Here is a 14,794-nt window from a genome sequence, read left to right as displayed (position 1 = left end):
AATAATTCAGTATCTATGCATTGGCTGTACGAGCTATTAACTGTTTAACTTAACTGAAGAACAAGTTTAGGAAAAAAATCCAACGTGCAATGTGAGATACATTAAGAAACAGATCTCCTCTAAGCTCTCCTTTTGCATAGAATATTTATTTTACTAATTAAAAGACTTACTATTTAAAGTTTGCTACCACAAACCCAGCAAGTATAACAACACCAACCGGTGTTCTTGTGCCAGTTACTGGCAAAAAATAATGGGTGAACTTAATTCAAACTGTAGCTGTATACCACAGCCCAAAAGAGATCTGAGACATTGAGGAAGAATCTGAATTACCTGGAAAGAGTACCTTATAGAAAGAGTAAGACACTGCTGGAGTTATGAAGGATATAAAAAATGCCTGGAAGAAAAGCTTTCATTTGTATAAGCTTTGAGAAGAAAGAGTGGTCTACTGAAACCTTAGCTGCCACCAAAAGTACATGTTTTCTGCTTTGATAATACAGAAAATTGTATTTGATAATATTATCCTTTCAAAACTTTCTCTGAATAAATACAAAGGTTTAGAAAGAACAGAAATATCTGCTGGAGGCTTTATGGGGAAAGCTGTTCCTGAAATGTCTCATGACTACACCAGTGTGTGTCACAGAGTACTTCAGCTGTCACCAAGACTGAGCCAGACACGTGTCTATAACATGCCATCCTCACCTTAAATCTGAGCAGGAATACAGCAAAGAACAACCCAGCAATGTTTACCATGACAACATCATCTGTCAACTGCAGATCACTTCCCCAAGTGTAGCTGTTGTTACCCCTCTGAAAACAAGCCATTGGTGCTCTTGCATTTCCAGAAGATGGATCTGCTTGAAGTAGCCATGCTAATGGGATTCTGCAACTTTAGTTTCCTCCCAGTATAAAAAAAAACCAAACCCTGATGCTCTTCAAATATCTCGCACTGACAGGAATGGTGCCTGGTACACTATCAGTAACAGAGCAAACCCATGATTTTTAAAATAGAACACACAAGTCTTTGCAGCTCGTACAAGATACTTATTCTCAAACAGGGACCTCAGTTTTGTCTAACTCATTCTCTTTAGATAGGATGCAAAGAAGGACATGTGACACATTTAAGTGCAGAACCACAAGTTCCCAGGCAAAACACTGAAAAGAAGAATCTGTACTCTCATAATTTATATCTCCCTTCCATATCTAATATGTTTTCACCCTATGGAATAGCACAATGCACACACAGTTCCACGCCTGTGCAACAACAGGTATGCAGATAAATGCACTTCCTTGCTTCCTGCACTGCAGCACTGACTGCTAAAAACTTGGCAAAGTGCCCCCAGCAAAGAGCTCTGTTTTACACAGTCATTTTTATGATACTTAGATAACTCAGGACAAAACTGCTGGTTTTGAAAGAGGAGTGATGGTTAGAGAAAGGATGAACTGTAATGAGAAGTGAGACTACAGCTGACCAGCTTGCCAATCAGAATTTGAGGCTTGCAAAATGCTTCCATTCTGTCACCCCTGTTACAGAAGGCCAAACATGATCAGAACACACCTAGCTGCCTGCAAGTCTTTCAGGAAATGGCATAAACAGCTTGCAAGGAACCCAGAAAACATAAGATGTGAAACATTGTCTTCCTCTCACCCAAGCCCAGGAGATTTCCCCACATCTACTATTTCTCAGATGAATCTCTGCTTAACACTTTGGAAACTAGCATAGGAGGACTCACTGTGGCATGTCTATGCTATAATTCTGCAAATTCACCTTCATATACTTAAGTACTTTAAGGCACTTGGTGAACTGTTTTTTTCTTTTATCTGAAAAGGAGGAAGAAAAAAGCAACTTGTAGGCAAACAGTATCTAACTTTAACTGATACTCTCTGAATTTTCCTCTAATTTCAAAAATACAAGTTACAAGCCACAAAGAATCTCAAATTTCTGAAGTCTACAGAGAAAAGTCAGAAATTACACTTAGAACACTGCAAAAACTTGATTTTTTAGTTCTTCCCTTCTCTTAGTGTACTTTGGAACCATAGAAAAATTTATAGAACTTTGCATAAGAAATGGATCTTTTTGAGTGTTTTTGTTCTTCTGGTTCACATGACAGAGATATGAAGTTTCTCTTAGAATGGCCTTCTAAAAAGTAAATTCAGCAGCCAGAATAACTGCTTCTTCATCACAAAATCAAGTATCAAACGTCTGTGAATGATCAGTGTTAGATAAGAATTTGTGCTAATCTGGCAAGGGAAAAGCTTCAGATTCTAAGTCCTGTCACTAATCTAAGGTGACAGTTATATCAATATTTTTAAAATTGAGGCAGAGAATTAACAATTAGCATTCCACTAATGCTGTGTTTTAGAGGAGAGACAGGTGATCCAGAAGACATTCTCTACTGGAAAAGTTCATTTTTGTATAGCTAAAAACTGAATGTTATGTTCTTGAGGCCTGTTCCTACAGTTATGCATACAGTTATGCATACAGTTAACTTTTGAATGTGGGTTTTAAGTTATATAAATGTTTAAAAAAATATTACCCTTTTTTTTAAATTCTCTTTTTACAAAGTCCATATATATTTAATAATATTTGCAAAGCTGAAGAGGTATGAAAGAGCAATAATGAAAAGAAAGGAAAACTATTGTTATGAAGCAGGCACAGCATATAATAAAACAGAACTAATCCAATGCATAACTTTAAAGTTGGCCAGCTTTATCAGGAGAGAAATATCTCATGAAAGGCAAATAAACACCAATCTCATTTTTGCTTTTCATACACTTATCTGTATTATTATAAATTTATCAAATAAAGGACAAAGAAAATTTTAAAAATCAACAATTCACTGATTATTAAAGAAATGCAGTCAAAACAAATTTCTAAAAGAATTATTTGTCAGTAGATAACAAAAGAGAAGGAGATAATTATTATTTGATTTACTGAGTTATTTCACTAGGTGCAAGATCTCAAAGCTTTCCACTTCCAGGCTACATATCCTAATAACTTGTCCCTACCAAATTTATAAAACATTAGAAGCTGACACTTTTTTATCAGCAACTATTCAAGAAATAAAGCTGAACGTCTTTGTGAAAAGTCTAGAATCTATAATTTTATTTTTTTGTTCATACACTTTGCTCCATTTACAATGACTATTTTGAACTCTATTCTCTAGAAAGACTCCAGGTGGTTGATTTCAAACTAAGTCAATCTTTCAGCATTTTCTTTATAAGAGCACCAATGTTAATAAATAATAAATAAATTAGAGATATTTTCTTCATTAATGGCATACTTTAAAAACCATATTCTCATTGCTTGAGCATTCATTTAAGTGAAATATGTGTCTCATCTTGGTATTCAATTAGTCACTTGGAAAAAACCCTAACAAAACAAACCAACAAACACTGCCATGTGGGCATGTATTTGAACTACTAGGCTTCTGCTTAATTATCTTTGTTCAGAAGCAGTATTTATTCACCACACTTGCTAAAATGAGTTAGCTTCTCTGTAAATGTAATACCTAATCTAAAATCTAAAAATCTTTTTCATTTCTCTTTTACATCCAATCTCTTGGATGAGTATGATTTCCATACTCAAACTGATGTCCTTAAATGTCTCTTTACACTCACGCTTACTGACAAATTAGTTTGAAAAACACACAAAAGAAAAATAAAAGTAAATATTTTAACTTTTGTTCTGATGCAATATTTATCCTTTAAGGTATTTCCTGCCTAGAGCATGTGCTCAGCTTAATTTAAATAACTTTTTGTATCTAACATAGGGTAGAATGTCTTTCACTGGTTTCCACCATTTATGTACTATTTCCAATCTATTGTACATGAGTAATATTAAAGTGAAGTGTTCACCTCTAGCTGCTTTGAAAAATATTGGTAGGAAAACACACTCACCTTCAGGCTCCCCACAGAGCGTACACTGTGACTCTGCAAAGCAAAAGAGAAAATTATAATTTCTTTCTTTTAAGGTGTCATAATTATATCCAAATATAACAAAACTCAGAGAACTCAAAGTTAGCACAAAAAAAGCAATTCTATTTCCAGCACACATTTCTTAAAAGGTGCAAAATAATTAAAAAATAAGGATTTTTGCAGGAAGAATTTTAAAATAGAACTATATAAATGTTTAGTTACATTTGTATAACCATCACCTTCAGAGACTCCAGACTGCATTAATGCAGCAGGACTTTTTGCTTCCAGAAGACTTTTCTGTATTTTGATATGTACAATACTGCAGTGACAACAGCCACTCAAATAAAAAGTTTAAGTCTGCTAATATTTTACTATTGGAGGTAGCAAACAGTAATAGTGACAGAGTTATATTCCTTTCTCATAAAAGTCTCCCAAGTCCTCCCAGGCAAGAGAAGTCAAGAAGTCATTCAAACGTACATTTATACTCTGCAAAATACTCAAATATAGAAATGAAGGAAATTAAAGTCTATCATAACATACAATCTCTAAATATTCAGTTACTATTTTATCTATCTATCTATCTATCTATCTATCTATCTATCTATCTATCTATCTATATATATGCAGGCACATGCACACACACACACACACACGTGTGTATGTGTGCATAAATTTTAATATAAAATCAGTACAAAAAGCAGTTTAACATGACTGGCAAATAAAGTTCACTACAAAAGCTTGCTGAAGTTATGTCCACCTTGGATAACAAATAGAAGATTTGAATTTAGCTATGATCTTCACTCAAAGGCAAAAATGTCAAAAAGATGCAATATGAAAAATGCACTGAGCAGTTTGACCTCTATAGTGCCCCAGTGAAACTGCCAGCTATTTAGAAGAAATTTCTCCATCCAGATAAGAAGCTGTCTCACAGTAACCCACCTTGTAATGGCACTTGACCCTACATCTTTCATATATTTTAAACATGTTAATCACTGGGGTTTTACTACTGTTAGAGACTGTGGCATGCATGTGGGAAAGGAATGAGGAAAAATAAGTTTTTCCAGGCAGCTCTGTTGATGATAGGTAGATCACAACTTTTAGAACACCATAAAGTTGCCTGATAGAAAGAAATGAAATTTACAGCAGTTCAGCACCTTGAAACATGTAGCCAAAGTTTGTATTGACAGACTCATTAGTGTCCCCAGCAGAGGTGACAAACTAGAAACAGCACCCCAACAGCAAGCTTGAGAAAATCTCCAGTGAAGAGCCCGAAAAGCCTGGTCACAGGTAAGTCAGGCCAGTTCCTTTCACTGCACGTGAAAAATGCACTTGCCACAACATGAAGTGATGCAGAGGAACCAGCTCAGAAGATCTTTCTCTCACATTTAATTCAAAGACTTTCTGAGGTTTTACTGAGATGGGCTTCCTGCCTGTGTGTAGTTTGTTATCCTGATTGGTAAGGAAGAATAATCCGAGACTTGGTTTCTGAACTTCTGACTTTTTTTGATCCTTATGTTCTGCTAACTGCTCACCAATTTGTTACAATCCAAAGAGTCTGCCTGACATATTTGGCACCTTCAAACACCATCTTCAAAAGGTCCCCACTCAACAGTACAAATTACTAGCTTCCCTCTTTTTTCCTCATAAACATAAATTAGTGCCAATATTACAAGTCTGCAGCAGGCTAGATAGTCTACCTGCAAAACAAGGCTTGCAGCTATGACTAGTGCCAGAAAGATGTCAATAGCAGAAAGGTGTCAGCACTATCCCTGCCAGACTGCTGCTTTTTCGGACTTTTTCAGATGCTTTTTTTAAGGTCCTGTATCTGTGAGCAACCCAGGTGTCCCCCTATCCCAGCATGCCTGAGGAGACTTCATGGGGGGATTTTTTTTTATGCTTTCCAGCAGCTGGGAACCATTTCAAACTGACAGCAGCACATCTCTCTCTACACTGGTAAGAAGCAGACTTTGTGGATGTGGATAGTTCACCAGTAAGTTTCTGTTTATGAATTTCTCTGCTGTAGTTTGCCACTGGGGTGGGGAGACTAGATACCCTTGTTTTTGAGCAGGACACAAACAGGTTGAGAGAGAAATAAAAACACAAACCACTTTTGGCAGGCATGTAAACAACACAACAAGGAGGTTGTATAGAGCCCTGCTTTCAACACAGCCTGTGTGAGAGAGACAGAAATAATTATTTCTCTATAGTCCATTTAGATCTGTACATTCTATGGCTATTGTTGAGAGACTGCACACCCTCAGTTTCTAAAACCACAGCACATAAAATATACACATGGCACTCAATTATTTGTAAATTTACATTAAATGAAAATACAGAAATCTGAAAATTTTGTTAAGAAGCTATGATTTGACACTTATTTTAACTTCTTTTCTCTGTAGTGAAGTTTCTGTATGTTGGTAGAAAAGATCTTTCTGAAAGATGGCTCAATACTACATACCTGTATAAATTTAACTTTTTTCTAATTTCAGTTTCACTTCTGGGAACAGATGACAACAATGAAGGACATGACAACAGAATACCATTCCATCAGTTGAAATCACATTGTTTAGGCTTAGATTCATCTCACCCAAAGTTGAGTGTATCAGCATTAGCTGAGTCTATCAGCAAAATCTAAACTGGTCTCAAAAATTAACCAAGGAGAGGAAAGAAACAGCTACCTACTCTGCCTTAGAAACTTATGTAGCATGAAATCAAAATCAACACGTCACCTTTTTTTTAAATTATTCATTTTTTATTTTTAATGTTGTAAAAGGTCTTAGACTTCATAGTAATATTCACTGCAAAAGAGGAGTGTTTATTATAGGTGATCTCTGGAGATGAACTAGTTCAGCCTCCCACTGAGAGCAGAGAAGGACTTTTGCCAATACAAGTTCAACTCTGCTGGGGCTTAAGAGTCAAGTCCTGAAAGTCACCAAGGATGGAGATGCCACAACCTCAATGAGCAGCCTGCACCAGTGCTGCATCAGCCTCATTAAACTGTATTTTAATTTCTTGGTCTGCACTTTGTGGCCACTCTTCCTTGTTATATCACTCAGCATTGCCTGAGTGACTTTTGCTCCATCCTCTGTAACTCCTTCATGTAGCTCACTGTGGATCTCCACACCAACAGACTCAATAAGCCCATCTCTTTCAACCACTCTGAGCAGAGGGCCCTCTGCTAGACTTCCTCCATTTTATCCCTATGCTTGTGGAAGCAGGGAACCCCAACCAGTGCCCACAGTATTCCCTGTGCCTCTCCAGCACCAGAGGGAAGTAACAACGTTGACAATTTGCTAATCATACTCGTGCTGACCTAGCCCAGCACACACTTTACATGTTTGCAATGAGAATGCCATCTACTCACTCATGTGCAGCTTGGTATTCATGTTCATTCAGAAAAAAATAAACTAGAATATCAAGTCTTAATAAGATGAGTGCCCTGATCCAAGTCTCCCAACTCTAATAGCCATGCTAATTTATGAGACATTATGGCCTCAGACAAGTAACTTTTCTACACCCAGGCTGGATAAAATGTTGAAGTGGATGAAATAGAAGCAAGGACGTGAAAACATTTCAGACAAAGATATTTCTTAAGCCTCTCCCTTGCACAATTCCTAGAAATTGATTATGTCTGTACATATCTGATCCATCCAAAGTATTATAGTGATATTTTCACAGGAGGTATTCTTTCTTTGCTGTATGTTGCTAATTAATTGCACTTAACAAAGATACTCCTCCTTGCAAACACTCATACATCTGAGTAACTTCTTGTCATAGCTCTCAATAGTAAAATGACTAAGAGAGGTGAGTGCTCAAAGATTTAGGACCCAATAAATCAATAAAACAAGGAAATCTGTATTTATATTATTAATCTCACTATGTCATTTTGAAATTGTCTAGCCAACAGAAATAATGTTCCTAGATACAAGAACTTGCTGACAAAACAGATCATAAGAAAGATCCTATAAAGAAACAAATTTGTCATAAAGACACAACATATTTTTTCCCTCCAAATATTATGAAATGTATTTCATTTTTATAGTTTTTCTTGCCCAATCTCAATGATAAGAACAACTAAAAATAATAAAACCAGACATATAAATGTCAACATTATTTCTCAAAGAAAAAAAAAAGCTGAGTTCAACATACAGTTTTAAATTGCAGTGAAAATAAATTATTCTGCTAAACACATTAACACTTCATTCTTTGTATAGATACTTTTCTTGTATGGCTGCTGCAAGTAAAATCAAATCTACTATAAAGAGGTAGAGTAAAGAAAGCAAAATAAGGGCCAGGTGAAATATACAAAATAGCCATTTAAAAAATGCAATTCAAAATATCTATGCAGGCTATATAACGGAATAGGATTAAGACACCACATACCAGTAATGTTTTTAATTAAAGAAAATACTGGATGGTATTTAACATTACACTTTACTGTACACTATGCACTCAACAGGGGTTTTCCAAATTATGCAGTCCAATCTGGATGATTTTGACTAGGTTTTATGGAAGTGACAATATAGTGAGAAATAATGTGCAAAGGTGAGAAGCAGTACTGGGGATAACTTGTCACCTCAGCACTAAATTCAGAAAATACATGATGTCAGCACTTCTGACTACCCTTTGAATAATATACCACATATCCTGTTCTGTACCTCCTCTTCATTTTTTGTAACAGGACTTTCTGTCTCTCTTCTCATCTGATATTTTCAGATACCCTGCACTGCTCTTCCCTGCTGCCTATATAATTTTAAATTTCAATTAGAAACATGCATGTTCTATATTGCCTATATTTCTCTATTTGCTTTTCTTTTTTCACCCGCTAGATCTATTTATTAATTGGCCAAAAAAAGCAGATAGCACTCTAGAAAATAAGGAAATATGGTTTGTCTGACAAAACAAGTCAGTTTGCCTTTCCCCCATTCACTTAGGCAACATAATAATAACAACAACAATAATAGTAACAATAATATTAACAACAATAATTCATTTAAAAGAGGAAATTTAGCAGATAGTTCTTTAGATTTTTGTTCTAAAGGCAAACACAACTGTTCCATCATTTTCATCAGCACCCAATGTCGTCAGTCTCTTTACATCATTTTACTGATGTTAATGAAACAGAACTGTATGACACACAAAGAGAAATAGAGTAGCCATGCATTATATTGAGACTTAGTGTGTCTGAAAAGCAAATCATAATTTAAGGCTCTAATGTGAAAACAATAATTTTAAGGAGTTTAATCCAATATTTGCATCTAAACATGGCTATAATAGCACCAATAAAAGCCCAAAGTATTATGAGCTATGTTTTCCATTCTCTCTCATGTGTATTTTTTCTCCTATACCTTTTGCTTTATCTGTTTTAGCACTTTTCTCCTGTTGGTATCTCATCATTACACAGTATCATCTGCTGAAACATCAATGGGACAGACCTGGAGGATAAACTGCAGGATTTTGTCATGTCTACCAAGATTATCCATCCACAATATCCTCTTTGTTCCACACTGATGCTAGAGCAAATCCCTTGGAGATGTTCTGCTCTGTGTTCAGTCACCCATTTAGGTGAGGTATTGAGAGCCATCTACAAAAACCAACTAACCTTTTCTTCTACAAAGCCCATTTTACCTACAGATATTTTTCTAAAATGTGCTCTGAAGCCTCCAATGATAGGGAATAAAACCCTGCAAAAGGAGAATAAAATGTTTAATGCACTCAGGGGAAAAAATAATATCTAATTTATGCTCATTTCCTTAAGGTTATTTTTTTTCTCAATTCTAATTCCTCAGTTTTTTTCTCAGTCACAGTGTGTAATACTCATCTTTGCTGTGCCTCCAACTTAGCTATATACTAGAGCTATAAGTGCCCCACACTGAATACACTTCATGACCAAAACCCTTCAGTGGCCTGGTACAGCAAAATATTTACCCTCTGAAAAATCTCTTCTATTTTTAAGAATGCTATTGGCCTATTTTAAGGCAGCACTATTTTCTTGACTCAAATGATATATCACTCATCCTTTTGGACTGAAATTTGAGTAGAGGTTCCTGGATCAGTTGCCATCATAAGAATGAAATTAATTCAAAGATACTTTGTTGATGCACTTCTGCAGTACAAACTCTATTAAGGTAATCCATGTAAACAAAATCCACAAAGCATTCGAGGTACTTTTTAAAAGCTCTTGCTTGAAACTATGAAGTGGTAAAATTAATCAAAATGACACTACACCAAAGCACTATATTTCTTTTAGTATTATGAATGCTGACAAATGGCACAATAGAAAGAGAAAGCAAGTATTTTTGCACTTAGATATTGTTTTGGCCCATTTCTGTGAACAGTCATAAAGGAAATAAAAATAACTTAAAGAGTTAGTTAACTTAATAACTTAATAAAATTAATAATTTAATAAAAAGAATCAAAGGAAAAACACATTTGTTTATTTAAAGGTAGACATATCTGTCCATCTTGAAACTTGTTTTGTTTTTCTGTGGTTCTTTTTTTACTCAGAAAAATAAGTCACTTCATCATGCAGAACATGCTGAAAACATAATCACAACAATTGTTTAGAGTTGTTGTGGATATAGCAAATAAAGGTATTTCATTCCTTTGAAACTATTTCTACAAGTACTTCTTGCTGAGCCTAAGAGCCTACTTTCCTGCCTTCCTCTCACTGCTGATCATTGTATGACCATTCTCAAGATGAGATTCCCCTGCATTTGCAATTTCAGCTTTCTTGAATACTTACTTTCAACTGTATTTATAGCTAAAGCCCTTTTACAGCCTAGGACTGAGCCTTGAGGTTAGGAAAAAAAATAGCTACTAAAGTTTTGCAGAATACGAAAAATACAATAGGAAATAACCCAGCTGCCTGTGAGAGCCTAGCAGCTGGGCTATACTGGGAAAGACAGAGCAAGGCAAATGAGTAGTCCTGAGAAGTGAAGATACTGAAAGAACTTTAAATATAAACAGAGTACAGAATAGTCATTATTAAAATAGAGTGAGCCTAGAGCTGAAGAAAGTCAACCAGCCTGAAAGCAAACTTTGTATATTTTTGAGCAAATGAACTGACATCCAACCAAATGCATAAAGCAACCACTAAGAGACCATTATTTCCCCCAGATAAAAATATAAGGTTCATGCTCAAAGCAATGCCAGAACCTATTCATAGTATTTGCACATCAGATCCTTCTCCATATGGAGTTTACACATTACACGTGCATTAACCAAGCCAAAAGAGATCAGAAAATCAGATATTTTCACAGGAAAACAAAAATAACTGAAGCAATAAAAAGCAAAATATTAGCCACGCAAGAAATAAAAAAGTAGCTAATGTTTCTCTTGGTGATCTGGACACAAATGCTTTCTTTTCAGAGGAGCAGCCATAAACACAGTAGTAAAAAGGATGTGCTTTAGCACACTTCTGATACACACTTCAAATGCACAGTATCCAAGTGGGGAGTCTAAATATCTGAGTGTCCCAAACAAGTCCAAAAAAGACCCGGTGACAAGACTTATAAAGTGAAAATGCATTTGTATTTCTTCTCGTTTTTCCTCATTTTCTAGTGATGTTGAAGGTTAAAGTGAGTCATGTTCCTCACAGCCAAGGTTAACAAACTTGCCATCCCCTTATCACATTGTAGCATGATTTTGAAAAATACCGTGGAGGGCAAGGGTGATGATCAAAAACTGTAGGAGTGATGACCCATGAGAGTGCTGTGAAATACAAAACTGAAGGCAGTCTGAACCTTGCTTGCTCCAAAAGCCCTCTGGAGCCAATGCAAGTGTCATTGGAGTTCAATTCAGGGTCAATAGTACACTAGTGCAAAACTACCCAGGCTATGTATCATCATTCCTCTATTTTCTGTCTCTTTTTTTTTTTCCTCAATCTTATTTCCTTTTGCTCATTTTAAGAGAGTTCACCAATACTCTCAGAGCCTCATAAGAACAAGTAAAAATGGTACAAATCCAAGCTGAGTATGCTATAACAAAGAACCAAATAGGGAGATGGCAAAAAAAAAAAAAATAGGATGGGACTGCGCAGGTACAGAGTATATCACACAATCTGATACTCTAGTTCTCTGAAGGTTAAATTGATTTTTTCACTCCTTTCTCTTTATTTTCTCTCATATAGGAATCAGATTTTGAAAGTATCTAAATGGAGTGGGGATCTGACTTTAAAAACAAATTTAAGGAGGTAATTTGAAATACAAAGGGTCTACAAAAATATGTAACAATTTTAAGGGGATGTATCCATATCTGGGCAAGACTTGAATGATGTCCTTCCTATAAAGTCAGTCATGCATACCAAGTCAGAACAGTAGGGATTGGAGGAGATATTCTGAGGTTGTTAGAGTTTATCCCTCAAAGCAGACTACTGCCAAAGTAACCTCATGTTTCTCAAGGCATTGCCTGCTCAAGTTTTTGAAAATCCACCAGGAAGGAGAATTAACAGTCACTCTGGGCAACTGTTCCACTGTTTGACTGCCCTCACAATGATGAGTTTATACCTCAAATCTAATTGAAATTTCCCTTGCTGCAACATCTCTGTGTTCCCTCCTGTCCTTACACTGTGCCTGTCCATTAACAGGCTGGCTCCATCTGGCTGTAATGACCCATTAAGCAGCTGAGGACAGCAATTAGCTCTGTTCTTCTCTCAGCTTCCTCAGCCTCAGGCTGAACAAATTCAGGGCTCTTCAGTGTCTCCTTGTGCATCATCTGCTTCAGTACCCTGCCCAACTTGGTGGCCATCCTCTGGACATGGTCCAACTTGTGTGTGTTTCTTATGCTGGGGTGGGGGTGGGTAAGGGCTAGAACTGGGCCCTGCTCCAATAGCATCATCTGAAGTGCCAAAAAGAGGGGAACAATCACTGCATCTAACCTGCTAGCTGTACTGATGCTGGCCAGTGTGCAGTCAGCCTTCATTGCTGCAGATACACTTCTGCATTACAAAAGTCCTACACTTCTAGGTCCTAATTCAAACTCAAAAGGACTGTGATATACAACTTTAGAGCTTCGACCTGATCCCATCCCAAATATGCAGTAGCCTCATATGCTAACCTGAGGATGTTTACAGAATTTTGATGTGCCAGGCAGTGACTACCAAGCTAGAGACCATAGCTCAAAGTCTGATCTATTGTGTAAGACTTTTCCACTGTCCTGAGAAAGAATCCACTATGGGTTCCTTCCTAAATACAGGCTGAAGGGAGCTAAGTTTACAAGAGCTCTGAGCTGAAACTGTTAGGATGTCTGCATTGACCAGTCTTTGAGATCTGATGATATTTCTATATGTATCTGCATATCTCAGGAGGAGAGCTTCAATACAGACTCTACTCTCTGTCAGAAACATTGTCTTCTGGAGAGCAAATAGAGAAGAAACACAAATTTAGTGTGAAGCACTAAAACTGATTTCAAGAAATTAAACCAAAATCTGTTTATGCTATACAGCATTTGCTGCCAAAAAAATAACTGTTAATAAAGCTAATCCAGAAAAATTCTTACTTCTCCATCTTAAACTCTCTCAGGGAAAAAAAGTCTATTATAGTGATGATGATTTAAAACATTCTCATCTCACTGGTGCACACATGTGACCTTTATCTAAACCATTACAAAGGCACAAAGAGCTCACTGAAGGACTCAGACCTAAGCTCAAAAAAATGAGTTCTTAATTTCAGCTTTTAAAATAGAAATTAAAGATTTATTTGGAGTTATAGAAACTTTCCAGTGAGCTAAACAGAAAAAAAAAATGTTTGCTGTTTTCTGTAAATAGTATCAACCTCAAGCTCCCAACTTTTCTCTGGTGAAGTATTCACCACTTGGACAAAGCCCCTATGCTGGAACAAAGTGTAAAACAGCATATCTGGAAACTTTTTATGCATGGTTTTCTATAGTGAACATTCCTCATGAACATTCATAAACAAACCAACCCAAAATTCCAGTTACAACTAAATGAACATTAATAATAACTAGCTAAATTCTTTGACAAAAAATATAGAATTGCAATAAATAAATAGGATTTGAGGATGCAAAATATATTTTAAGCTACATTGAGATATAGAATTCAATGACTGAAGAATCTGATCTTTTTGTAGAAAAACTAATTAATTCACCTTTAAATAGCCAAAAGTGAAGTTGCAACAGCAGATTTAAAAATCACTATATCTTTTCAACTGTATGAGCCCCTTGCTTTCTTCAGTGCATCATGTACACAGCAAGTGGTACCTTTTTCAGCCAGCATTACCTTTTAGATTACTGCAGCAAGCTAGAATTCACTGCCAGTGATTTGACCTTCACTTCCTTTATGCCTTTGCAATGGTCTGGTGATTGCTTTAATAGCTAGCTATGAGGAAGTCCAAATCTGCAGTATTAGGAGTCTATGTACAGAGCACAACCACTGAAAGGTCAAAATACAGATTGTTAACATGCACTATGCCATTGTTGTAACTGCTAAGTATCACAGATCTCTCTATATGTCATACAGAAACTTCAGAGAACCTGAAATGTAAACACACAAAACTGAGATGGGATGCATTTGTCTGATTTTAAAACAGCACCAAAATTAGAATCTCAGCACAAGCCGTGCAAGTATTTTAGACATTGTTATTGATATATTGAAACCCTCATAAAACTCTCAATATTAAATTAATGTATAATATACTCAGCTAATTGAGTACAAATCACTGACATTTCCATCACTGAAGCAAACTTCCACCAACCAGTCTAGCCTAAGGACAGGATACTACTAATAGTCCCATCTGAATGTTACTGCCTTATGGAAAATAAACATTTTGTTGTGTTAAACATAAAATGGAGTTGCATAATTGCTCTTCACTTTTGAGAGAGACACAAAAGCAGAAAATACACTAGTGCATATTAAATGCCC

At 36.0% G+C, this 14,794-nt stretch overlaps 1 protein-coding gene across 2 annotated transcripts in view; it reads right to left on the bottom strand.

Annotated features, from left to right (window-relative positions):
- The window catches only part of DLGAP2 (DLG associated protein 2), a 316,157-nt gene that overhangs the window by 226,564 nt on the left and 74,799 nt on the right, over positions 1 to 14,794 (bottom strand). For both annotated transcript variants that reach the window (XM_030944311.1, XM_030944312.1), the window contains exon 3: positions 3,898 to 3,930. In XM_030944311.1, the coding sequence (XP_030800171.1) occupies positions 3,898 to 3,930 (33 nt within the window). The remainder of the gene's footprint in view (positions 1 to 3,897; positions 3,931 to 14,794) is intronic.

Source organism: Camarhynchus parvulus, chromosome 3, assembly GCF_901933205.1.
Source record: "Camarhynchus parvulus chromosome 3, STF_HiC, whole genome shotgun sequence".
Lineage (NCBI taxonomy): Eukaryota > Metazoa > Chordata > Aves > Passeriformes > Thraupidae > Camarhynchus > Camarhynchus parvulus.
Note: the sequence above shows the minus strand (reverse complement) of the source record. Positions and strands in the feature narration are given on the sequence as shown.